This window comes from Dothidotthia symphoricarpi (assembly GCF_010015815.1).
Source record: "Dothidotthia symphoricarpi CBS 119687 unplaced genomic scaffold P153scaffold_9, whole genome shotgun sequence".
In the NCBI taxonomy this organism is placed as follows: domain Eukaryota; kingdom Fungi; phylum Ascomycota; class Dothideomycetes; order Pleosporales; family Dothidotthiaceae; genus Dothidotthia; species Dothidotthia symphoricarpi.
The window spans coordinates 1,188,664-1,212,333 of record NW_022985016.1 but is presented as its reverse complement, the minus strand read 5'-3'; the positions used below and the strand labels follow the sequence as shown (position 1 = coordinate 1,212,333).

Genomic DNA, 23,670 nt, shown 5'->3' with positions numbered 1-23,670 from the left:
GTCCTTTTATCACACTCCACTTCGTTGTTATTCGAAAGCGCGTTCATTTCGAAGATCTTTTGTTGTCACGCTATTTGATAGTTGGACGACGATGAATCATGCACTGCATTGATTACAATCTCGAGCTTATGAGGCCATGCACCTGATCGAGCGAGGCGAGGCGACGCGATCTTGGCTCTGTGGTGCAAGGCAACAGTCAACCACCACCTCAACAGAACCGGAGTGTGAAACATCGCGCCACAAGAGCTAGATATCCGCCGAAGTTCACAATCATGGCGATCTTCGATGAGACGACAGGTCAGGTCTACACAGAAAGAACGTCTGCGAGAGTCACGTCCATGGTGCCGACATGGATGCATCAAGCCAGAAACAAAAAAGTCAATCCATCTGCGTACCAAAACCGCGGAATCGGCTCCGCTACTCTTCAAGATATGGCTCTTCGTTGCTGTGCTTGGAACGCGGACTCGTTTATGCCGGATGCTTTGATATGGGCGGAATGGCATTACGCTGGGAAAATCTACAGGCAAATCAAGGACACGTGAGTTTGTTGAATTTGAGGGTGTTTGGGACTGGGCCGGGCTGATCTTGGTGTGTAGTGAGAGCCTGACATTCAACACTTGGAATATCTTCCATGAAGCGTTCCCGAAGGAGGTCGAGCTCAATCACCACTTCACTCTGACTGAGCTAGGCGATGGACCGCGCAATCAGTTACCTTCCATATTCAACCGCCTGGCAAAACTCGACACCAGTATGCTGACTTTTATATGCATACAAAACTATGACATGCGCCTCGAGCATTTAGTTACGCTTACCAAAGTCGACACGCTTTCCAGTCTCATACTGCAAGCAAAACAGTTTCGGACCGCATGTCAGTTTACCGGTGTAGCTTCCATCGAGGCTGTGAAGGACTTGAGAGACTGGGCGCGGGTTGTGCGTGAAAATGGGGCTTTCCAGAAGCTCAGAATGCTCGTCTACAACAGCTTTGGTATAGAGATACCGACCGTCCTGCAAAGCGTGTCGGAATTCCCCTCTCTGTGTCTTGTTGGAATCACTGATCACTGGATGGCCGAGCAACGGGAATCGCATCTTGATTGGCGCTGGATAGATCCCGACAGGTAGGGAATTCACACGTTGATTGCCATGGATCAGTGTCTGACATGACTAGGCAACAAACTACATCAGATACGTTCCAAGAACCAGATCCGAACGCTATTTGGAATCGCCACGATTTGACAACGCTGCGCAAAGCTGAGCTGCTTTACAACATGTCCTATGCATTGCTCCGGCAGCCCGGTCCTGGCTCTGACACATATCCTGCTATCGTTGTGTCTTACGGGGCAACATCTAGTTACATTGCTAACCTAACTAACGGCTTGGATTGGTATGTCCGGGATCCCAAACAGAGCAATCAAATCCCGTTGAAACACGTCGCGGACGACCTACCTCGGAAAGACAGAGACGGAGGAAGACCGAGCAAGAAGAGGAGGATGAGACAAGGAAAGCAAAAAGAGATTGGTTCGATGTTGGGAGCTTTTTCTGCTTGAGGTTCGTGCCCACTATCGTGTTTGATATTTCGTAGTGCGCTTTTGCTGAACTGATTCAGTGCAAGCGGCTTGCAGACCAGTCAGTGGTCGATCGTGGAAGCAGAGACGTACACCAGAAGTGTGCTGAGTGCATAGGTATCTTGTTGTTACGGAATATCTACAGAAATCATTCTTCGCGATTAGCCTTGACTCGAGAAACGTCCAGACACACCTCACAGCATCATATCTATCACTATCGACGTGTCTAGACGAGCGATAAAGAGAGCTGCAGAGATCGCAAGAAGAATGCCTATTCATGCTCGAAGAATGACTACCAGAACGTTTATGGGAAACGCTTTAGGCGCCAACTACCAAGGTTAACTCACAGAAAGGTTTATCACAGTCGAACATTGTCCATCTCCCGCCCAACACCCCCATCCACTATCATCTGACCACTAGTCCGAAGCCGCCCAATCCACCCTCCTCAACCGCCAACCAAGATCCTCCATCTCATCCTGCACAAACGCAAACCCAACCCCATTCTCAAACAACCGCATATTCACCCCACACATCGTATCCGCAAGCCACGAGCCCGCATACCCCCCTGCGAAAAACTCTGTCAACAGAATATCCATATCCTGCAGCAGCAGCAAAGCACGAGTGAGACGATTAACAAGCGCATTCTGCTCGGCGAAGATATTCGTTGACGGGCCGGTTGGACGGCGAGCCCGACGCTCACACATCTGCATGCGGCAGAAAGGACACAGATTCGCGTTCTGGGCCGTGCCGTTGAGCCATGTGTCCAGACAGGGTTTCCCGATGATGTGATTGCAGGCCGAGATCAGGAAGGCGGGGTGAGACGACGTGTACGCGTCTAGACACACGCCGCATCGTTGCGAAGGGTCGGGATCGGGATCGTCGGGCTTAGCTGTGTCGATGTTGTCGTCCATCTCGCTGCCAGTGCGAAGTACCTCGCGCCCGAAATCCTCAACGTTGTGATCCGGACCGATATTCTCCAGCTTAACATCCCCATCGGATCGTGGGCCCCACATCTCCAGCGCGTGTAGGGTGCTTACGACTTCCTCAGCGAGCGCATGTTCTACTTCTTGGACGATGCGCTGCTCTTCCGCACCACCTATTATTCCGCGCAACGCCCATAGATCTCGTAGCCCTAAGACCAGGTACGCGACACGCGTCAACACATCCATTTCCACATCCGGGAGGGAGAGTGGAGGGTAGTGAGGGGTGGGCAGTGTGGTTGGGGATTCAAAGGGGTGGATTGGGGTGGGGACTGTTGAGGTGAGAGGTGGCATTGGTTCTGTTCCTTGGTTGTTGGCTTTTTAGTTGAGGGTGAGTTGGAGGAGAGGGGGTTGAGGTAGGTTGAGAGCTTGTATTGAGTTAGTCCTGTATGTGAATGATCTGGAATGAAATCTTACGTGGAAGTGCACAGCTTTACTTGCCCGGTAGTTGAACTGTGCTATATATCTAGCGTTGCTGTAATTCACTACCCTTTCTAGCATTGCGCAGGTAAGAGACGCTATTCAATACCAACACCAACTCACTCTAAATACCACCTCAACTTCATCTTGGTGCTCAAAGTCGACGTGAATCTGACTTCGATTCTAAGCTCAGTGACGGTGACTGGCGCTCTATTGTACACGGGTTTGTATTCGCATTCACCTCGTATCCCGCATTTGGGAGACAATAGCATGATATACAATTCTACTTTGGGGTTATTGTGGAAGACGTATCGCCCAGACTGCAGAAGTGAGAGATGAGGGATCCAAAGAAGGACGTGGATATCTTCTCTTCTTTTCCGTGGTCTTCAATGCGCGGTGGAAGGCGGTAAACTACATCAATGTTCTGCACACAAGCTGACCAAAGGAAGTATAGGAAGAACAAACGAGAAACGCGAGCATAGTGCCCATTAGGTATCTCGAAAATCATCATATGTACCCTCGCAATGGTGTGATGACGCTCGTGAAACATATACACGTACAAACACTTTGATATCTTCTCATCACCACAGCAAACCGCTCTACAACCAACCTTCCTTATCTCCCAAATTTCACCTCGCACCCCTCAACCGCTCAATCTCAGCCTGCATCCTCGCATGCTCCTCCTCCAGCTCCGCAAGATGTCTCAACCTCGCCATCCGCTCCTCCAACCCAGCTTTCGAGCTCTCCAGATCCGCAAGTCGCGCATCCTGACCCGCAGTACCGGGACTCTGCGGTGTCAAAGGCGACGAAGGGTAGCCTCTCTCCGCTGTTTCCGGCCGACCATCTCTCTCCGAAAGAATCGAAGCGGCGTCGCTATGTATGTAGGACGGCGACATGGATGGACTTGGTGCATTGGCGAGTTCCTGCATGATGGGGGTGCGAGGAGCTTGCGACGACGGGCGTGAGTCCCGCTCCTGTGGGTTGTACGGGGAATATGGGAGGTATCCAACTTGGGATGTCGCCGGTGTCGAGCCCTCCCAGTTTGTGTGTGTCGGGGTGTCGAGTTCCACCGGGCTCATGCGTGTTGGGGTGTTGGATTTTACGGAACGCGGAGATAGACTGGCTGGATGTGCCATGGCCATTTCGGTTTTTGATGGCCCTTTCAGGCCTTGGGTGGGGGTTTGTGTGCGCCCGAATGGGTAGTCGTTCTTGTTGTCATTGTTGGTGATGAGTTCGGGCACGGAAGCATCGTTGTACTGATCCGACGTCGTGGGAGCGGCGTTTTCTCTCTGCTTGCGGCGTCGGAAGAAGAAGAATGCGGCAACGAGGAGTATGAGTGCCAGCGCCCCAATGACTATGCCCACGATTGCTCCTATCGAGAGGCCAGGTTTTCCTGGATCTCCGGGGTCTGGCTGTGTGGTGATGCTAGGCCCAGCTCCGGATGCCGTTCTACTGAGTGTCGCGGATGTTGGACTGCTGAACGTTGTGAAGGGGGTTGCATTATCTAACACCACCTGTACCTGTCTTGCCCAGATGTAGTTGAAGGACGCTTGCCCGGAGGTCCACGAAACTATGGTTGGTACTAGTGATTGGCCCTGACATGAGTATGCGCTGCTAGTCCCCGATGAATACGTGTTGTCTGCTGCGCAGCTCTGACTGTCTGACATGTGAAGGGTTCTAAGCAAATTGTTACTACCACGCACAGCGTGTAAATCAATGGTAGGGAACTCACGATGGGCAGCATCCGATCGTAGAAACCATGTTTCCGTCGATATATACTCCATTGGACGTCCATCCAACTGGGCATGCTATTCCGGGTGAATACAGAAAGGGGGGAGCTGATGCGTCAAGATTGAGCGCTTGTGGGCCGCCCGGGAAACATGCACTTGCTAGGGAAGCCTGGCCATCTGAACCACAAGTCACATCTCGTACAATTCTTTCGCAATCACTCGTAGCAGTGATCTCGCACGAGACGACTTGGCTAGTGCAATACGACGGTGCAACAAATGGTGTTGTTAGGGGGCCGGCAACATTCTGAACCATCGACGACGTAGTGGGTATCGTTGATAAGGATAATAACTGAGTATCGCCTAATGGAGTACAGGCTAATAAAATGAATATTAAGACGCTCGGGGTAGACATGATGCAACTTGAAGGGAGGAACGAGGGACTACTCAACTGTACGCGACCAGGCTGAAGTCAATCATTTATAGGAAAATGCCCTCCAAGCCCAGCCTTGCGACTACATCCCCGCACGGTCTTCTAGCCTGCATACACATGCAGAATGAACATGTCGATTAGCGAGTGGCGCTTTCACTCCAATAAATTTCCGACGCCGTGCTGCAGTGTGGCGCCCACGGCTCAAGCCATTGGTCCAAGTCTCGAGCTGGAGGCTCGCAAGAGGAGGTCTTATCTTGTGCAGAAGATATGAACTTAATTTTGGGCGGGGCTTGCTCATTTTCAGCCTGGGAAGCCATGGTCACCTCGAAATTCCGAAGACTGAATTTTCTGTCACCTGCAGGTTGTAGGCGACCGTGCGTCTAGACACATGTAGCCAGTCGAGTACTCAGCCTCGCGCTTCGGTCAAAGCTTCGTCTTCCAGCCTGATGAGATTGATGAGTGTAGCCAATGTCCCGGAACACTTACTGCCTTTTATGATAACTGTCAACAACGTGTGCTATTACCCACACTCACCTCATAAACACGAGGCCAATATCTTGAAAGGCCGAATAAAGTCAGACAAATGATAGAGAGAGAACGGAAAGCAGTCCAACGTGGACATATTGAAAGTACGAGCGATGTAGTTCATGATAGTTTCGACATGTAGTATGAGTTGAACAAACGAATCATAGGTTCGTAACTCACTCTCATTCCCGAGCTTATGCGTACTCATCGCCCTTCATCCAGCCAAGCTGTTTCCACATGTGCAACTTATCCCACTCCTTGATCCAGCCCTTGATCTTGCCACCCTCAACCTCAAAGATGGCACCAGCATGCCAAGCGGCCTTGTTCCCCGTTGCTTTGATCCCGTTGTGTGGCTCGCCACAATGGCTGCCAGACGCGCTATATCTGAGCAAGACATGTCCACCTTTTGCGAAGATTATATCATAGGAATCGATGTGCAGATCAGACACACATGCCATGACCTTGGAATGCGACTCTGCGTAGTCCTGGGGTGACTTGCAGTCTGGGAAAGTAGTTGGCGCAATGAAGTAGGCATCATCGTGGCAGAGATGCTCAACAGTGGAGCGGCCTTTGTTTTCTTTGGGCGAGTAGGCAAGGCGCATGTATTCCTTTACTACATCGACGTTTTTCTTTGAGGTGTGTCAGTAGCCAGGAAGCGGATTATTCGACAGCGTAGCTTACTTGCTCATCGTCGGTCTGAGTCGTGCTTTGCTTGACTGGAGGGTAGCTTTTGTCGGACATGGTGGTGTTATGATATGCAAGTCAGGAATGTTGATGTTGGATCGTTAAATACCACTATTTAAACAGTGACATGCATCTTGACGTCATGCTGATCCTATCCGCCATCTAAGCATCTGTGATTGCGGAGATCACTCTCAACCAAACAAAGGTGGGCAAGTTGGGTTGATGACATATCTTGAGTGAGACTAGGCCGAGGTATTAGAGAAGATGCGTGAAAGAAAGCAGAGATCCAGATTGATGTGTTGTTCGGAAAATCCACTAGTTTGGTAATGGTTCGTCGTTCTTAACAACTGAGAATTGACGAAGAGAAGAGAAGTTTGTTTCTTATCCAGTCAATGGGGCCCGATGCAGGTTGAATTTGCGCACACACAAACACGCGACACGACACGACCTCGCGTGACCAGGTGAAAATTCTGCAGGAAGACCCAGTTGCGCTCCACGTCTCGGCGCCGAATCGAGTACATGCATGATCTACGGCTCTGGTTTAGAACCGCATTCTTGCATTGGAGAAAGCTCCAGCGTCTCGTTCAATCCTGGCAACCGCGTCAACTTGGGACCTACCAAGGCCTCAAACAAAGGCATACCCTCAATTTCCTTGTGTAAGAGCCAGTTCTAACGCGTCCATGCAGTCAATGGATGTTTGACCTGGAATGGATCAAAATGATGGCCTAGATGCTGTTCATCCCGTCATACTCTGGTCTCCCTCCTCTAACTCATCCGTTGGCCGACCTAGCTCCCTCAATGAAGCCTTCAATCGCGTAATCCTCAACTCCAGTTCCTCGATCTCCTCTTGCTGATCCTCGCACGTCCTGTCGATATCCGGCAAGGCCATGACGGCGCGTCGTGCCTTTTGTATCTTGAGCTTGACATCTGTCGCGGCAGTAGGTACGTGCTGGATTTCGAGTGGACCATCCGCGGAGGGCTGAACAGGAGTCGGCGTAGGTGCTGGTGGCTGAGCAGACGTGTCCAGCAAGCGTCTGAGGAGCTTGTGGAGGTCGGGAAGGACGTCAAAGGTTGACGGCGGAGGGAGGCCTGGGTTGGTGGGTGCCTGGGGAGGTAGAGCCGGTGTTGCCGCACCTGTAGGTGGGAGTGAGGCGCGTGTCGAGGCAGACGCGTGGGGTGTCGCTGCTCCAGACATGATGCGCGCTAATCAAGGCGTAACGGGTGATGTTGATGGCGTGGTGTTGAGCTTGACGCGTCTACCTGACATGCAGCGTGAGAAAACGCCGATTGGGCCACCCACGGTCCTGTGCGACGTGGAGGCCGAGATAATGTTTTGTCTGCTGATATCAACCTGGTGTATCGCCGGATAGAGTAATAGTTATTGGCGCGACGTGATATCTCCCGGCCGCGGGCCCCTAGTTGGTGGATCGATCTGTTGAAGAAAGCCTGTGACGTTTTTTGGTGATGTGATGCCTTTCGATCGCCCACAAGTTTAGCCCCACCATGAGCCTGCCCCTCCACCAAGAATTGGTTCACTACTTACTCTAGCTTCTCCCTACCAATTGAGTTTCTATTTATTCGAAATCGCTCTCTCGAGCCTTCACCCTTCTGTTTCTATCATATATCTTGTCGACCACCAATCATGGCCAAGTTTGACCAAAAGGCTGTCCTGATCGTCATTGACGGCTGGGGCGTGGCTACGGAGAAGTCGCGCAAGGACGGCGATGCTATTCTTGCTGCAGACACACCATGCATGGACGAATTCGCGAAAGAGAGCTCCAAGACTGCCCAGGGCTACACTGAGCTCGAGGCTTCGTCTCTGGCTGTAGGTCTCCCGGAAGGCTTGATGGGCAACAGTGAGGTCGGTCACTTGAACATTGGCGCCGGCAGAGTCGTATGGCAAGATTCGGTTCGCATTGGTCAGACTATCAAGAACGAAAAACTAAAGGACGTCGTCAATGTCAAGAAGTCTTTCCAGCGCGCCATCGACGGAAACGGCAGGCTACACCTGCTGGGTCTGGTCTCTGACGGCGGCGTCCACTCACATATCGACCACCTGGTAGCTCTTCTCAAGGTCGCGAAGCAGCAGGGTGTCCCCGAGGTTTTCATCCACTTCTTCGGCGATGGCAGAGATACCGACCCCAAGTCTTCTGTTGGATACATGCAGGACTTGTTGAAGGCCACCAAGGAGATTGGACTGGGTGAAATTGCGACCGTAGTTGGGCGATACTTCATCATGGATCGCGACAAGAGGTGGGACCGCGTCGAGATCGGTATGAAGGGTCTGGTGACTGGAGAGGGCGAGGACAGCAGCGACCCAGTAGCCACCATCAAGGAGAGGTACGAGAAGGGAGAGAATGACGAGTTCTTGAAGCCTATCATTGTGGGTGGAAAGGAGCGAAGAGTGCAGGGTAAGTCTAGTTGTTGATTACCTTAGTGGATTTGAACTAACCCGCGTAGATGGCGACACTCTGTTCTTCTTCAACTACCGCTCCGATCGGGTGCGCGAGATTACCCAGCTCATGGGCGATGTCGACCGCTCGCCTAATGCCGACTTCCCATACCCCAAAGACATCCACGTCACGACCATGACCTCGTACAACCCCAAATACACCTTCCCTGTCGCGTTTCCGCCCCAGAAGATGAACGATGTTCTCGCAGAAACGCTCGGGAAGCAGGGTGTGAAGCAGTGCCACGTCGCCGAGACAGAGAAGTACGCTCACGTCACTTTCTTCTTTAACGGTGGTGTTGAGAAGCAGTTCGAGAACGAAGAGCGTGAGATGGTGCCGTCACCCAAGGTTGCCACCTATGATTTACAACCTACCATGAGTGCCATGGCTGTTGCGGACAAGCTGATTGAGCTGATCAAGGCGGGCAAATTTGAGTTTCTGATGAACAACTTTGCACCACCAGACATGGTCGGCCACACTGGTGTGTACAAGGCCGCCATCGAGGCCTGCACGGAGACCGACAAAGCCATCAAGAGGGTTTACGACCAATGCAAGGAGAGCGGATACGTTCTGTTCGTCACTGCTGATCACGGGTGAGTTTTGATTCTGAACTGGCTTGCGAATAGATATCTGACAACGAATTAGAAACGCAGAAGAGATGCTCACAGAAGAGGGCACGCCCAAGACATCACACACAACCAACAAGGTTCCCTTCGTCATGGCTAATGCCCCCGAATCCTGGAGCTTGAAGAAGACTGACGGCGTGCTTGGTGATGTCGCACCAACAATCCTTGCCTGCATGGGTCTCTCGCAACCCGAGGACATGGATGGCCACAGCCTGCTCGTCAAGTCTTAGACCTCTGACCTCATCCTCTTCCCGTATCTGGCTTCGGCCATATGTTCGATTTCTTGATGCGTTGGTTCTGACCAAACGTCTTGGTGTAGATTTGTAGAATTATGTAGATGATCGAAACGATCAATGAAGAAATGCAAGCTTATCATGCGTCAAACTTCTCCACATTCAGTCCAGGCATACTGGAATATGCCTTGGGTCTAGAGATTCATCTGCATGTCTGAGGTAATGGATGTTGAACATGCAAAAGCGATCGACCACTTCTGCAGCGCGTTGATTGGATTATATCCACTTCAACAATGGATGCTTCTGGTGCAAAAGATGTGGAGACACCTGCATGGTTCATAGAGATATGCTATGCTAATATGTGCCTTAAGCAGCAAAATGATGTTTTCGAACACACTCTGGAAAGTGTTGTTGACAGGTGCTGCTCGAGTACGAGCTGAACGACTTTTGGACCCTCGATTTCCGGCCCCACATACTACACCAATCAACGTTGGCTCTGCCTCGGCGTTGACAGGGTTGTTTGACCGGTGCGGATGGCACCCCTCGATGGACATCGACAATCATTCTTACTCCATTTACTACCATTGTTCTGTTGTGCTCAACTAGCTATTCTCCTCCAGTTTACCATATAAAAGTCTTCGCGTGGCACGACCCACAATCCGGACTATACCCCACTATACGCCAGTGAGGGGCTATCTCGCGATATCTCAGCACGCTGACACACGATCGCTCACGTATCTACGACCCGTTTGTCACCATACAAAGAATTGGGCTTGTCTCTCTTTGGTTGAAGACGCGTTTAGGGGCCCTAGGGTACTCTCGAGACAACATAAAATCAACCCTTCGCAGCTCCAGTCGCTGGGAGCTTGCAGGAAGCATTCGTCCCGACTCTTGCCATCCCCGCAAGCTTCTCAAGATCTCAAAGAGAACGAACTGCTCCTATCCTCACTTGGTTCGACGCTTCGCGATATTTTTCCGATAACCGACTTGTGTTCAACAAGCCATGGCCTCTAACGGCGGCTCTGGAGCGCATACACCCCAAACGCAAGCGCAGGTCCAACCATGTCGATACAAAACAGGGAAAACACTAGGTGCGGGCAGCTACTCTGTGGTTAAGGAGTGTGTGCACATCGACACAGGGAGATACTATGCCGCAAAGGTCATCAACAAGAGACTTATGGCCGGTCGAGAACACATGGTCAGCCCATTGGCTAGCAACCGGGTCAGGATGTCAAGCTGATTTGTGGCAGGTCAGAAATGAGATTGCGGTCCTGAAGAGGGTGTCGATGGGTCACAGGAACATTCTGACTCTAGTGGACTACTTCGAGACCATGAACAATCGTAAGCCTCAGATCACGAACAGCCAATCCACATAGCTGATCTCGGATACAGTCTACCTTGTTACCGACCTTGCACTTGGAGGGGAACTATTTGACCGAATCTGTCGCAAGGGCAACTACTACGAGTCTGATGCCGCTGATCTAATTCGAGCAACTCTTTCCGCCGTCGCATACCTCCACGATCACGGCATTGTACACCGAGATCTCAAGCCTGAGAATCTTTTGTTTCGAACACCAGAAGATAACGCCGACCTACTGATTGCGGATTTTGGCTTGTCTCGTATCATGGACGAGGAACAGTTTCACGTTCTAACCACGACGTGCGGAACTCCAGGCTACATGGCACCTGAGATCTTCAGGAAGGCGGGACACGGCAAGCCTGTGTAAGACCCTCCTCGAAATGATGCCGAAAATGCTAATTGCCTGTCAGTGACATCTGGGCCATTGGTGTGATAACTTACTTTCTTCTCTGCGGCTATACACCATTTGATCGTGACTCGAACCTTGAAGAAATGCAAGCCATCCTAGTGGCCGATTACTCGTTCACTCCTCTCGAGTATTGGCGCGGCGTTTCCCTCACAGCCCGTGAATTCATTCGACGCTGTCTAACCGTTGACCCAGCAGCACGCATGACCTCGCATGAAGCGCTCTCTCACCCTTGGATCACAGATCTTAGCAAGAACCTTGCGGAAGGCGAAGAAGATCTGTTGCCAACCATCAAGAAGAATTTCAATGCAAGGCGCACACTTCACGCCGCTATCGACACGATTCGCGCGATCAACCAACTTAGAGCAGGCGGCGGAGCTGGTATGATGGATGGTGTACGATCAGGCGAACCCAGACGAGGTGCTCCACCAATGAACATCCCGCAGCCGGCAGATGAGGATCCCATGGAAGTCGACAGCATTGATAGCAGAGGGAATGGACACGGCCAGACGGAAGAGATGATCCGGGAGCAAGAGCGCAGGATTCGTGAAACGCAGCAGGGGCTGTGGGGTAAGAGGTGATGAGACCTTACATATTGATTCTGTTTCTTTTTCTGATCTCATTCGAGCGCGCCGATACTCAGACACGATGCAAGCATATAGGATAGTAGATCGACGCAGGACGTTTCTAAATACCTTTTCTTTGACGAGGTAATCCTTTTAAACAGAGTTTCTTAGTTTAGACTTGCGTACGACATATTTGCACCAACCCCTAGCAAGTTGACGATGTATCGTTAAAGGTCCTCCAAACTGCCGGTGTTTAAAGCACTGCTAGTAATTGTCATATGGCCACTAGGGTACCAGGCTCGAGATGATCCCCTCCATCAGGTGCCTTTCTAGTGACGTGTTTAATGAAGGCTGGGGCTGATCAAGATTTATGACCACGCCCCCGCATAAAAAGCCTTCGATGAATTAGAAGGGCAATTGTAGCTTGTGGAGCCAATCACAGTTATTACTCGGCATGAGTTCATTTGAGAAAACATCAGCCTGATACCTCAGCAATTCGGCCACACTGCGTTATCACAGCTGCCATGCACTGCCCCGCCCTAAAACTTGGCCGGTTCGTTATTGTTCATCCCTTTTCCCTTCTCCGGTCTCCTCATATCTTCCACTCGCTACACTATCGAATTCTTTCTACGTTGATAATACTTGTCTCATCCTCACGTACTCCAAGGCTTACAGGCACTGTCTGGTTTCCGCCTTGCAATGGAAGAACACGAAGAACCGTTTCGACATACACCACTCGATCTCAGCACAAACTCAATACGCCTCATTGAAGTACTTTCGACACCCTCAAGACTCTTCCAACCAAACAACTCAATTCAATGCAAGCTCAGGCACGCAAACGTAGACGCGAAGTATGTTTGTTTGTCTTACGTGTGGGGTCCTGATGATGAGACTCACACGATCACCATCAACGGGCAGCCTTTCCAAGTGCGACGAAACCTTTGGGATTTCCTGAAAACTGCTTCAACACATGTTCGACGCCGAGAGTCGCAGCAACAACACAGAGAACACGATATGGGAACATTTGACTTCAGTTTCAACGCTTTATGGATCGACGCCTTGTGCATTGATCAATCGAATTTACTCGAAAGAAATCATCAGGTGAAACAGATGGGAAGCATTTATAGGAACGCACATCATGTCATTGCGTGGCTAGATGATGACGCATTCGTTGCCAGGCACAATCAGGAGTCTGCCGAACACAACTTTGGTGGATTGCGAAAGTTTTTCGATAACGAATACTGGCAAAGAGCCTGGATTACACACCATCAAAAGTCTGACGACCACAACTTGGGTGAGTTGCGAATGTTTTGCGATAACGAATACTGGCAAAGAGCCTGGATTACACAAGAGGTCTTCTTAGCCCGGGAAATATTCTTTCTTGCTGGAATGAATGTTTTAGATCTCAAGTCTTTACTGGGCGGCGCCAAGGTCTACATAAGTGGGCTCACGCGTCGGACTGGTTATCAGCATTTCCAGCCCTTTTATGATATCCAAGAACGGAGCGGTACATTCAGCTTACTCGAAAATCTGTGGCGGTTTCGTCAAAAAGAGTGCTCGGACTGGCGGGACGCAGTGTATTCACTGTTATCCATATCTGAAGATGCTGCCTATCTTGACGTCAAATACGACATCTCTAGAGTTGCTCTTGCCTTGGAAGTAATGCAGAATCCTCAAGAAGACTTCTGTCTTTGTCATGCAAAGATAGTGTGTGAAGCTCTCGATGTCCGGGACTGGCACTGGCAATCGATCCAGAATGTACCATTGGTGGGGCTTCGTGTGCTAGCTCTGCACAAGAATCCGTTCTACAGAAGTCGATTCTATTGTCATCGTTGTTGGGTCGCAATCGATGACGAACACATCTATGTACCAGGGGATCGGTTCAACAGAAAGTATTTCATATGCTGTCTTGCGTGCACACATACACGCTCAAAGATACATCCCAGGTTGAAGACGCTTGCACATCATGGGCATATCATCCTGTCCACGGAACAGACAGAGAACCAAACGAGGACATCTTGGAATATGTCATATGTTGACAACGGTACATCAACAAGTTTAGATCATGAGATCGAAATAGTAGGTTTTGACGTAAATGAGAGCATGGGCGTAGTTCTCCAAGTTTCTTTGTTCGTCTTCTTCATGTTAGCATCTGTTCCTCTGGATGCCGAACTTGCTAGTGGAGGTATGTATCCTCAAACGCAGGACGAAGCGTTAGAAGCAGAAAATCCAGCGTGGAGATTCCTACCATATACTCTTGCCCAACTCGGGCTTTGCTAGATATGGGCCGAAGTGAAGCGAGTCCATCTGTTGGTGGTCACTTTTGTTTATCGAGGTCACTTTGAACCACCGCATTCTTCTAATCTTCACTTGTTGCTTTGCTTTCACACTGTCGGGCAAAAAGCGAATTAGGCAAGAATATACGGTAGATCGAGGTCGTGAGATTGACTCCGAGAGACCTGTTAGGGCGTGAAGATCAAGTTTGCTACGACGTCCAATTCCTATTCGATGGATATTACAGCCGCTGGCAGATTGAAGCATTTGAGAAGAGATTTGTTCGATATTGATCCTCATAAGTGTCTACATGTATGTATTCATTCATACTGTAAGCGTCGACAAGTGAGTTCCCTATTAATAGCCCATGATTGCGCTAATTGTGGTTGGATATGCCTTGCAAAACGCCGGTAGCCAGTAACTTCACGGATCAGGAGACTGTGTACAAACAGACCAGGAATCATAGCAGTTCAAACTTGGTTTGATACACCGAAAGTGATGTCATGTACGTGGGGCTCGCTTCCGTCTGCAGGGGCCCGTTAGCTCTTGCCCCACACTTCTGCCCCACCACACCGTTCCTGCTTGCTGGAGTTTGGGTGATAACGGCTATCAACGCTGCAGATCAGGGGTGATTTCCTCGTATTTGTCTTGAAGTACCCTTCTAGACTTTCAGGTTGTGCAACATGGTATATTCGAGCAACATTGATTGACTAGCTCTTCGAGGAACAGACATGATGCTATTGCATAAGAGGGGTACCAGCAGGGCACACAATCGTAGCCAATGGTAGTACTGTGAATCACCATCATCCGATGAACAACGTTTCAACTCCAGAACCTGTGACGATGTGATTACGTTCCATCGTCACGAGCGTGTCCAGGGCGGCTTCCTTGGTCTCGGTAATGGCATCCGCGACTACGCATGGAGGGTCATACGTACTACTTGGAGAAGGAGCTATGAACATGACGTATCTGCACTCACCTCTCAGAGATATATAAAGCCTCTCTGAGGTCGCTTCTCTTTCACAACATCAACTCACAACTCAACTTCACACACTCCATCAAACCAACAACCACCTACAAACAATCAACATGTCTGACGCTCTCCGCAAAGATTTCTCCACCAAGGCTGGCGAGAAGATGCAGCCCGACTCCTCCAAGTCCACCCTCGAGAAGACCAAGGAGACTGTCACTGGTGCCGGCGACAAGGCCGCTCGTGGCGCTCAGCCCGGTATGTGACTCCTAACACCCTATACTCGTGAACCCCGCTGATATCTGGCAGACTCCGACAAGTCCACCTCCCAGTCAATCGGCGACAAGGTCGGCCGCTCCAAGGACGAGGAAGTCCACGGTGGCTCCGGCGAATCTGTCATGGACAAGGCCAAGGGTGCTCTCGGCATGGACAAGAAATAAGTCAATCGACTACCTTGACAACCTATGAGAAGGAGATGGGTCGATATTGGGAAGGAGGAAGGATACTCTCCTCTTCTGACCTGCAAGTCTGCGATCCTGGGATATGAGATATTATGATACCATGCCTGATGGCAAATGAATAAATACACCTACTTCATCACAAGTTCACTTTCTTGAATGCCGTGCCTCTCTTTTTCGTGCAACCCAGCTTGAACTCTTTGTGAAGATCCTGGTTGTGTTTTGCAGCTTCAGCCTTTGCCGTTCAATCGCTGTTGGATGTGTTGATAGAGAAAGTGAGAGAAGAAAAGACAAAGATACATACGCCGTGGGCCTGTCAAAAAATAGTGATGGATGTGTTTCGTACGGCCTGTGCAGCCTCAAACTGAGGCAAAAGTATCGCAGGAGAATGATACTAGTTTTCATATTCCATGAATCGAGTGGTTACGACACAGACGAGATTCGAACTGGCGAGGCCAAAGCCATTAGATGATATGAATGAGTGATTCAAGCCTAACTCATCGACCACTAGCACTGTGTCAAGTGACGATGGAAAAGAAATCAGGAAATACGAGCCCCAATACTAGTAAGACGTAAACAGTGAGAATAGTTGCAGTACCAGCTCGATGATGTCGCTGTGGATGTGAGGGGCAAGTGAGGCGTGTCGAATTAGATGATCAAGCAGAGCTCTTGTCTTCATTGTTTGACCGCCTACAGGCTAGGCTTCTCACTCAGAGACCACATCCCTTGCTTACTGTCACGCGCGATCTTCCCCTCCTTCTGTAGCTTGTCCAAGATCTGCAGCACTCCCTTCTCTGCGGGAAGCCACAAACTCTCGGGGTAGTCTTTGTAGATGACCTTCACAATGTCCATGGAAATCCAGCCATCTTCTCTTTTTTGCGCCAGCACGTCCAACACCTGCTTCTCGCGTTGCTTTCGGTGCTTTATGTACTCTAGGATTTTGGATGGGCCGTCTTCAATCACCGGGCCGTGACCTGGGTATGCCCGACCTTGAAATTGCTTTGACATGCTGTCGAGGCTCTTCATGTAGGTTGCCAGGTCCTCGAACACGGCCGTCCCTTGACCCAGAACGTTGTCGGCTGTGAACATCGCATCTTCTTCTTCTAAAATGAATGCCATGTGGTCGGTCGTGTGTCCTGGGCAGTAGAAAGCTCGCAGTGTTGCGCCCTCGGTCTCAAACCTCTGTCCATCGCTTATGTTGAGCCACCCGTTTGAGTCCTCTTCATGTACCCTGGCGTCTGGAACGTGTTCTCTTATGTCGGCCCACGCTCCGTCGGCGTCTTTCTTGTGCACTCTTGTATCTGGAGAGTATTCCTGAAGATCAGGCACGCCTTGAATGTGGTCGGGATGCCAATGCGATAACAACACTTTATCGATCTTTATGTCCTCCTTCTCCAGTAATGTCTTCAACGACTCTATCCATTCTGGCCTGCCTTCGCCAGTGTCAATCAGTAGTCTTCTCGCGCCTTGCCCAACAATGTAGGTGTTTGTGCCTGGGTATGCTACTTAGCAGTGGCCGAGTAGCAGAATACATAATGCCAACCTTGTAACGTGAACTGGCAGTCTGTCAGCCTTCATGGCGCACCGCGCAATGCGGGGAGGCTCACCTTTCCCGGATTACCTCCTAAGACGCGAATCACGCGGCTGCTAAGCTTTTCGATCGCTGGAAGAGAGACTGGAGCTTCTGCCATCTTTGGAAATGGTCTATGTAATGAAGAGTAAGCCCGCAGATAACGCAAGAACATGATGTTCACTCTTGCTGTACAAGGGTCAACCAAAAGTACCGAGGCTCGTTGCATCTTATCGATAACGCTATTTTGACTCAAATGACGAGGGGAACTATCACTTTTCAGGAACAACCACAAATCGTTTTGGTCGAGTCAACATGGCGCCAATCGACGACGATGATGAGATGCCGTATGTTCTTCCGGCCTCTCACAAAACAACATGCTAAGCAGTGAAGACAGCTCTCTGGTGGAGCTCTGGACGCACTAAAAGAATTTTACGGCGAGCGCGATGCAAGGCAAAAACAGTTCGAAGAGCTGAAAGGCCAGGCAGAAGACGAGTTCGAGGGGAAACTGTCTATGGATGCTTTCACCGAAGATTGGAATGCGAGTCAGTTCTGGTACAGCGATGAGACGGCTGCCGATCTCGCGAGACAACTTCTGGATGGCGCGACGGATGAGACTAAAATTGCCGTGGTATCTGCTCCGAGTGCTTTTATTCAGTTGAAGAACTTGATGGTGAGTTAAGTGTCTGACACAGATAGACTATTTGCTAATATCGGGAATAGGCGTCAGGAGAATACAAATGCCGGCCACAGCTCAAACTTCTTGAGTACGATGAGCGCTTTGCTGTCTTCAAAGAGTTTGTACAGTACGACTTCGAGAAGGCCATCAAATTGCCAGCCGAGTTGAAAGGAAGCTTTGATCGTATCATCTGCGATCCGCCATTCCTGAGTCAGGACTGTCAGACCAAAGGTTTGTTTTGTCAAAGTTTTGGAACGGAATTCTCTGACAACGATAGCTGCACTGACCGTCCGCTGGCTGGCAAAGTCATGGACGCCGGAATCTTTGCGCCTGCTTGTTTGTACTGGAGAACGTATGGAGGAACTGGTCACCGAGAAGTTGTATGGCAAGGTCGGTACAAGGACAACAGACTACGAGATCAAGCATTCAAAAGGGTTGAGCAACGAGTTCAGATGTTACGCCAATTTCGAGTGCGAGACATGGAAATGGACAAAGTCATAGCGAGGTTTCCATTGAGTTCTTACATCGAAGTGCATACAAAATCACCTCGGGGAGAAATACCTAAAATTCAATCAAGGCACTTGACTGTACCTCAATTCCCATAAACATCTTAAAGCTGGCTTGCCTAAGAACTTCGTACCATTTTCAGACCCATGTTCCCGGCAATCCTTACCCCACATTGCCCCTCCAACGACCCCGAGCTCGGTTCATCTCCAAAGCTCCGAAACAACCATCACGTCACCGCACTCTTGTCTAAACATCAATTGAGCACCACAATGTCCGCCGCCTGTATCTTCTGCAAAATCATCAAGGGTAGCTGCTCTGTCCACTCAGCCGTTATGCGCTACTAACACATAATGCAGGGGATATCCCCTCGTTGAAGATCTTCGAGAGCTCGAAGACACTCGCATTTCTTGACATCGGACCTCTGAGCAAAGGACATTCTGTACGTCTATCGTTATGTAAATCTCGGGGAGAAGAGGATACTGCTAACGTTTGTATGAAGCTCATTATTCCCAAATACCACGGCGCAAAACTGCACGAAATCCCCGATGACCAGCTCGCCGAGGTACTGTCAGTAACGAAGAAGATCGCGATCGCACAAGGTGTGGAAGACTACAACATCTTGCAGAACAACGGAAGGATTGCGCATCAGGAGGTGGACCATGTGAGTAGATACAAGTGTGGGAGATGCAGACGGGGACTGACGAACGCAGGTGCACTTCCATTTGATTCCCAAGCCAAACAAGGAGGAAGGATTGACTGTTGGGTGGCCTACCAAGCCGGCGGATAAAGATGAGTTGAAGAAACTGTTGGAGGAGATCAAATCGAAGATGTGAGGGGTGGGTGGGCGAGACGCAGGAGAAGTCTGACTTCACAATGCAATATAACCATTGCATCGCAATAGCGAAGGAGAAATTGAATTCTCGAAAGCTTTCCTTCTGAGATATTGTGTCTAATGACCCTTGAAAACAGGTTTCCTCTTCTCTCTAAACGCAACCAACGCCTCATCGCGATCCTTTGTCCTAACAACGAGTTCATACGCAGCATTCTCGGCCTTCTCACCCAACCCACATCTCTCGATCGCTTGAATCGCGGCCTTGATCGCAATGGGGCCTCCCTCGCAGATTTGCCGTGCAAGTTTGATCGCCTCGTCCAGCACCTTCTTCCGCGCCGCGCCCTCCTGCTGTGCTTCTTCTGGCGTTACTTCGACGAGTCTGTCGCACAAGCCGAGGAAGTACGCTTCAGGTCCGCCAACTCTTCGTCCTGTCAGGATCAGGTCGCGGGCGCGTGTGAGACCGATCAGCGCGGGGAGACGGTATGTTCCTCCTGCGCCGGGGATGATGGCCAGTCGTGTCTCGGGGAGGGCTACGATTGTGGTGGATGCGAAAATGCGCAAGTGTGTAGTGAGTGCTAGTTCGAGACCACCGCCAAAGGCGGGTGCTGCGAGCGCGGATATTGTAGGTATTGGTAGATTTTGAATCTGTGTGAGGGTGCCTCGGAGGCCTGACAGAAAGTTTGCTGTACTGTAAAGAAAGGAGTCAGCTATGATTTTAGTGGGGATGGAAAGAGCTTACTCTTCTTGCGTGAATGTGGCTCTTTCTTTCAAGTCTGCGCCCGCACAGAAACTCGAGTCCACTTCACTGGCCAGGATCAGGGCTCTTGTTGACCCTGTTTCTCCTTCGCCTTCAATACTTGTTACTTGGTTGTTCAGCTCCGCGAGCAATTGTCTTGAAATTGCATTGCGCGCTGCCGGGCGATTGAGAGACAGGATACGAATGCTGCCAGAACCTGGGGCTGGGACGCTTGTAACCTTGAGCACTGGTGTCTGAGCGGCTGAATATGCGCGTCGTTGGAATTGGCGGCATAGCCTTGGCCCAGATCGCCGCAGGAGAGACATTGTGAGTGTACTTTTGTTTTCCTGTGAGTTTGCAAACAAAGAGCACACAACACGATTACAAGACTGAGAAATCGTACTACTTGGAGAGATTGGTCAACCGAATGCAAGCACTGAATGCGCCCGAACACCGCGATTAGCCGAGGGCTACATCATGTCACATGATCTCGTGACCTCAGTTTGTTCAGCCTACCGCGATAATTCATTACGGAGCTTTGACATCTCGAAATACGCAATGTCCTAACACTAGATCACAACCTTATATTTACAGATTTAGGGGTATTCAACATCAGAGAATGCATTTGGCAGTGGATCCACCCCGGCTTGTTTCTTAAACAACTTCGAACAATGCGATTTTGCAATTTCCAGTTCGACACAGAAGCATTGGTTCCGATGTTTACGGGATATTGGGCTCATTTAGGAACTCTTGTTTTTGATGAATGTCAGCGGAATGCCAGACGACAAAAACATTCAAGACGACAAGTTGCGGACCCAAATCTACGAGACTTACTTACAGGGGCAGTCGTGCGTGGACAACTGTCGCGCATTGTCCGAACAATACCCCAGTCTCTGTATTGAATTGATTCGTCCGTCGTCTATTGTTGACAGTGTCAAAGATCGTTACCTTTATCCAGACAATGTTCAGAAGCTGCAACATATTCCTTGTCTGATTTTGGATACACGTAACGCCTGCGGCACCTGTTTCGGTCCATCGGAGGAACACATTCGGAGATGCGATGCGGGCACTCTCAGATAATCTCGATCTCTGATTGAGGACAAGATTCGAGATGATTAGTATGTGTACATAAACCCCATAACCTGGATAGGTTCAGTATACATTAGTTCACCACCGCGATCTGCTGAACTTTCAGAAGTTATCGACGGTTCTGGAGATAATACAGTGAATGTATACAATGATGTCATACAGTAGTCTCAAGGGATCCAGTGAAAGGTATATCGGAGAGAAAGACGCGTACGAGCGTGGTCATCCGTGAGTGAACGTTCTGCTGAGTAGTTTGTTATACTTTATACGTATCACACACTTCTGTTCTCGCGAAGCACGCTCACGAATGCTCTGTTGTGATCATGTCAACCCCAATCAGTTCAACGTCCGAGAACTCAGCCGAAATGGTTTCGCCGTCGAGACTTGAAGACATTCGCGTAGTCGCTGTCAAGGCAATAGAGTAAGTTCCGTCCCTCGATTCCAAATCACATAGATAACTAACATAAGCAGCCCAACAGATCAGATCATCAAGCTCTTTTGCGGCATAGGCAAGAAAGCCAAAGACACCAAGACTGTGACTGTTCATCAAGGCGTGCTATGCAGCGGCTCTTCCGGGTTCTTCAAAAACGCCATGAAGCCCGAATGGATGGCTCAGCGAGATGATCCGTACACTATTAATCTAGTCGATGATCCTTTGGAAGCCGTCAAACTATACGTCAACTTTCTGTACTTCAAGACGCTCCCGACGCCCGACCTACCTCATAAGGACGAAAAAAGGAGCGAAGTCACACTGAGGAAAATTCAAGGCTACTTGAGTGTGTTAGCACGTGCTTATGTCTTCGGAGAGAAGATCCTGGATATAAAGTTTAAGAATGTAGTGATCCAGAGTTTTCAGACGATAACTAGAGACTACAAGGTGCTGCCAATGAAAGGCTTCGCTTCGCTGATCTATGGAGGGACTCCTGCCGGCTCTCCTGCAAGACGCCTATTTGTCGACTATGTGGCTTATTGCGCGTGCTCAGATGGGAAGGGTGCCTGGCACGACGTCATTGAAACGCTTCCATCGGAGATGTTGGTCGACGTCACGAAGCGTATGATAGAAGTGCGACCAACGCTGGCGAGACATTGCTCTGGAAACTACAATGAGGAGGAAACGGACTGAGTGGTCAGTTTGAGTCATCGAGGAGAACATGGATCTGGTCGCGCGAGTACGGTCAAGTGAAACTGGTAGCTGTGGAACGCCTATGTAGTTGCTTTAGCGCCTGTCGCTCCTGCCAATTCGATAGAAGGTGAAAGTGAACCAATGAGATGAGAGATAATGCCAAGTCTACAATCACCTGGGATTCCACGAGCTTCGTACCTCCAACACTATTACCTTGACATCCAAATCACCTCCTCTCTCGCATCCGAGCGCCATAATCCCACATTCAAGTGCCCGGTACTCTCAGGACATCCACATGGAGTAAGTCACTTTTCAAGGCTTGTAATGTCAGTAATTCATCTTTGAAGTCCCAGGGATCAGATCATCAAACTGCTGGTGGGTGCGTTTCCGACAGATATCCTCCATGTCCATGAAGGCGTACTTTGCAAGAGCTCTATATTTCTCAAAAACGCTCTGAAGCCTGAGTGGGCTGGGCAAAGAGATGACCCACATACCATCGATCTCTCCGATGAGCGTTTCGAGACTGTCAAAGCTTACATCAACTGGCTGTACTCTAGCAAATCGGCGGTGATACCGCTCGAGGACAAGTCCATCTACGCTATGCTGCAGAATGAAGAGGCTCAAAACCTCTTCATATCGCTTGCTAAAGCTTATGTTTTCGGGGAGAAGTTGCAAGATATAGAGTACAAAAACCTGGTGATCAAGGATATGGTTGTGGTTTGGGATGCCTTAAGATGGTCTCCTGGCCCAGAATGCACAGCAATTATCTACAATGGAACCTCAACTGGATCTCCAGCTAGACGCTTTCTTACTGATATCATCGCCTACACAGCCCATTACGATCCAGACGAGCCGGTAGGATGGATGAGCTTCATCGATGAAATCCCTTACGAAGCGTTGGTAGACGCGATGAAGGCTACGATCAAGCTAAGATCGGCTTTGAATAGTTCTTATATCACGAACTCGTCGTACGTCGAGGAAATTGTGCAATAGGTATAGTAGTCTAATTTTGAAGTCGCAGGCCAGACTAACTTGGCTATCAGAATCCGTGAAAAATGCTCAACTCAAAGCCTCATTCTACGAAAGACAAAGAGCGAAAGTCAAAAGAGATGACAACCCATACAATGAGGGTTGACGAGCTTATAGCTGGGCGAAAGGAAACAAAATGGATATCTCTATTCTGGCAACTCGGTGGAACAAACGTGGATGATCGAGTAGTCTGACAGCTACGTAATTGGATAATGAACTACCAAAACCCTCTGTGCTCGCTCTATTCTTTGCACCTAACAAAATGTACAAGACCGTAGGTGTTAACTTGGGAAGACAATGTTCAACATTCTCAAGATCACATCATCCCTGATTATGAGCAAACTTCATTTAGAAGAGAAGACGACGAATAGCCTTCTTCGGAGACATGATGTATAGGCCCAATCGGCAAACAAGCGGCAAGCCACGCAAAACCA

At 49.8% G+C, this 23,670-nt stretch overlaps 15 protein-coding genes across 15 annotated transcripts; 9 read left to right on the top strand and 6 right to left on the bottom strand.

Moving 5' to 3' along the window:
• Positions 1 to 272: 272 nt before the first annotated feature.
• Positions 273 to 1,544, top strand: P153DRAFT_385349 (uncharacterized protein; the record flags this gene model as incomplete). Its single annotated transcript, XM_033670418.1, has 3 exons — positions 273 to 538; positions 597 to 1,115; positions 1,166 to 1,544. 3 exons carry the CDS (start codon positions 273 to 275, stop codon positions 1,542 to 1,544), a joined length of 1,164 nt encoding a protein of 387 aa, XP_033524502.1.
• A 246-nt stretch (positions 1,545 to 1,790) lies between these two features.
• Positions 1,791 to 2,975, bottom strand: P153DRAFT_418841 (uncharacterized protein). The gene has a single exon (XM_033672169.1). The coding sequence runs from the start codon at positions 2,834 to 2,836 to the stop codon at positions 1,979 to 1,981; it is 858 nt and encodes a 285-aa protein (XP_033524501.1). The 5' UTR covers positions 2,837 to 2,975; the 3' UTR covers positions 1,791 to 1,978.
• Positions 2,976 to 3,446: 471 nt separating this feature from the next.
• P153DRAFT_230984 (uncharacterized protein) lies at positions 3,447 to 5,472 on the bottom strand. Its single transcript, XM_033662685.1, has 2 exons — positions 4,695 to 5,472; positions 3,447 to 4,639 (listed from the first exon to the last, which is right to left on the bottom strand). The coding sequence occupies exons 1-2, from the start codon at positions 5,102 to 5,104 to the stop codon at positions 3,592 to 3,594; spliced, it is 1,458 nt and encodes a 485-aa protein (XP_033524500.1). The 5' UTR covers positions 5,105 to 5,472; the 3' UTR covers positions 3,447 to 3,591.
• A 369-nt stretch (positions 5,473 to 5,841) lies between these two features.
• Positions 5,842 to 6,249, bottom strand: P153DRAFT_289876 (NTF2-like protein; the record flags this gene model as incomplete). Its single annotated transcript, XM_033663678.1, has 1 exon — positions 5,842 to 6,249. One exon carries the CDS (start codon positions 6,247 to 6,249, stop codon positions 5,842 to 5,844), a length of 408 nt encoding a protein of 135 aa, XP_033524499.1.
• Positions 6,250 to 6,974: 725 nt separating this feature from the next.
• On the bottom strand, positions 6,975 to 7,526 carry P153DRAFT_289447 (uncharacterized protein; the record flags this gene model as incomplete). The annotated part of the gene is made up of 2 exons (XM_033663657.1): positions 6,975 to 7,033; positions 7,082 to 7,526. The coding sequence occupies 2 exons, from the start codon at positions 7,524 to 7,526 to the stop codon at positions 6,975 to 6,977; spliced, it is 504 nt and encodes a 167-aa protein (XP_033524498.1).
• A 274-nt stretch (positions 7,527 to 7,800) lies between these two features.
• Positions 7,801 to 9,786, top strand: P153DRAFT_366580 (uncharacterized protein). The gene is made up of 3 exons (XM_033668083.1): positions 7,801 to 8,742; positions 8,792 to 9,374; positions 9,427 to 9,786. Exons 1-3 carry the CDS (start codon positions 7,974 to 7,976, stop codon positions 9,635 to 9,637), a joined length of 1,563 nt encoding a protein of 520 aa, XP_033524497.1. The 5' UTR covers positions 7,801 to 7,973; the 3' UTR covers positions 9,638 to 9,786.
• A 659-nt stretch (positions 9,787 to 10,445) lies between these two features.
• Positions 10,446 to 12,164, top strand: P153DRAFT_230973 (Ca/Cm-dependent protein kinase B). Its single transcript, XM_033662684.1, has 4 exons — positions 10,446 to 10,838; positions 10,891 to 10,981; positions 11,033 to 11,363; positions 11,411 to 12,164. The coding sequence occupies exons 1-4, from the start codon at positions 10,644 to 10,646 to the stop codon at positions 11,985 to 11,987; spliced, it is 1,194 nt and encodes a 397-aa protein (XP_033524496.1). The 5' UTR covers positions 10,446 to 10,643; the 3' UTR covers positions 11,988 to 12,164.
• A 507-nt stretch (positions 12,165 to 12,671) lies between these two features.
• P153DRAFT_289632 (HET-domain-containing protein) lies at positions 12,672 to 13,673 on the top strand (the record flags this gene model as incomplete). Its single annotated transcript, XM_033663665.1, has 4 exons — positions 12,672 to 12,743; positions 12,825 to 12,958; positions 13,007 to 13,162; positions 13,223 to 13,673. Coding segments are annotated over 4 exons (813 nt in total), but the record flags the coding sequence as incomplete, so codon positions are not given.
• A 1,624-nt stretch (positions 13,674 to 15,297) lies between these two features.
• On the top strand, positions 15,298 to 15,897 carry P153DRAFT_366578 (uncharacterized protein). Its single transcript, XM_033668082.1, has 2 exons — positions 15,298 to 15,474; positions 15,526 to 15,897. The coding sequence occupies exons 1-2, from the start codon at positions 15,336 to 15,338 to the stop codon at positions 15,654 to 15,656; spliced, it is 270 nt and encodes an 89-aa protein (XP_033524494.1). The 5' UTR covers positions 15,298 to 15,335; the 3' UTR covers positions 15,657 to 15,897.
• Positions 15,898 to 16,364: 467 nt separating this feature from the next.
• On the bottom strand, positions 16,365 to 17,174 carry P153DRAFT_289411 (Metallo-hydrolase/oxidoreductase; the record flags this gene model as incomplete). Its single annotated transcript, XM_033663655.1, has 1 exon — positions 16,365 to 17,174. A coding segment is annotated over one exon (810 nt), but the record flags the coding sequence as incomplete, so codon positions are not given.
• A 350-nt stretch (positions 17,175 to 17,524) lies between these two features.
• P153DRAFT_366577 (uncharacterized protein) lies at positions 17,525 to 18,533 on the top strand. Its single transcript, XM_033668081.1, has 4 exons — positions 17,525 to 17,591; positions 17,638 to 17,917; positions 17,968 to 18,154; positions 18,201 to 18,533. The coding sequence occupies exons 1-4, from the start codon at positions 17,560 to 17,562 to the stop codon at positions 18,422 to 18,424; spliced, it is 723 nt and encodes a 240-aa protein (XP_033524492.1). The 5' UTR covers positions 17,525 to 17,559; the 3' UTR covers positions 18,425 to 18,533.
• Positions 18,534 to 18,699: 166 nt separating this feature from the next.
• P153DRAFT_339644 (HIT-like protein) lies at positions 18,700 to 19,394 on the top strand (the record flags this gene model as incomplete). Its single annotated transcript, XM_033665836.1, has 4 exons — positions 18,700 to 18,736; positions 18,787 to 18,869; positions 18,930 to 19,091; positions 19,141 to 19,394. 4 exons carry the CDS (start codon positions 18,700 to 18,702, stop codon positions 19,261 to 19,263), a joined length of 405 nt encoding a protein of 134 aa, XP_033524491.1. The 3' UTR covers positions 19,264 to 19,394.
• On the bottom strand, positions 19,141 to 20,345 carry P153DRAFT_396433 (ClpP/crotonase). The gene is made up of 2 exons (XM_033671480.1): positions 20,002 to 20,345; positions 19,141 to 19,950 (listed from the first exon to the last, which is right to left on the bottom strand). The coding sequence occupies exons 1-2, from the start codon at positions 20,322 to 20,324 to the stop codon at positions 19,380 to 19,382; spliced, it is 894 nt and encodes a 297-aa protein (XP_033524490.1). The 5' UTR covers positions 20,325 to 20,345; the 3' UTR covers positions 19,141 to 19,379.
• A 1,104-nt stretch (positions 20,346 to 21,449) lies between these two features.
• P153DRAFT_396432 (uncharacterized protein) lies at positions 21,450 to 22,270 on the top strand (the record flags this gene model as incomplete). Its single annotated transcript, XM_033671479.1, has 2 exons — positions 21,450 to 21,505; positions 21,556 to 22,270. The coding sequence occupies 2 exons, from the start codon at positions 21,450 to 21,452 to the stop codon at positions 22,205 to 22,207; spliced, it is 708 nt and encodes a 235-aa protein (XP_033524489.1). The 3' UTR covers positions 22,208 to 22,270.
• Positions 22,271 to 22,435: 165 nt separating this feature from the next.
• P153DRAFT_396431 (uncharacterized protein) lies at positions 22,436 to 23,465 on the top strand. Its single transcript, XM_033671478.1, has 3 exons — positions 22,436 to 22,507; positions 22,555 to 23,200; positions 23,251 to 23,465. Exons 1-2 carry the CDS (start codon positions 22,503 to 22,505, stop codon positions 23,198 to 23,200), a joined length of 651 nt encoding a protein of 216 aa, XP_033524488.1. The 5' UTR covers positions 22,436 to 22,502; the 3' UTR covers positions 23,251 to 23,465.
• The last annotated feature ends 205 nt before the right edge of the window (positions 23,466 to 23,670 follow it).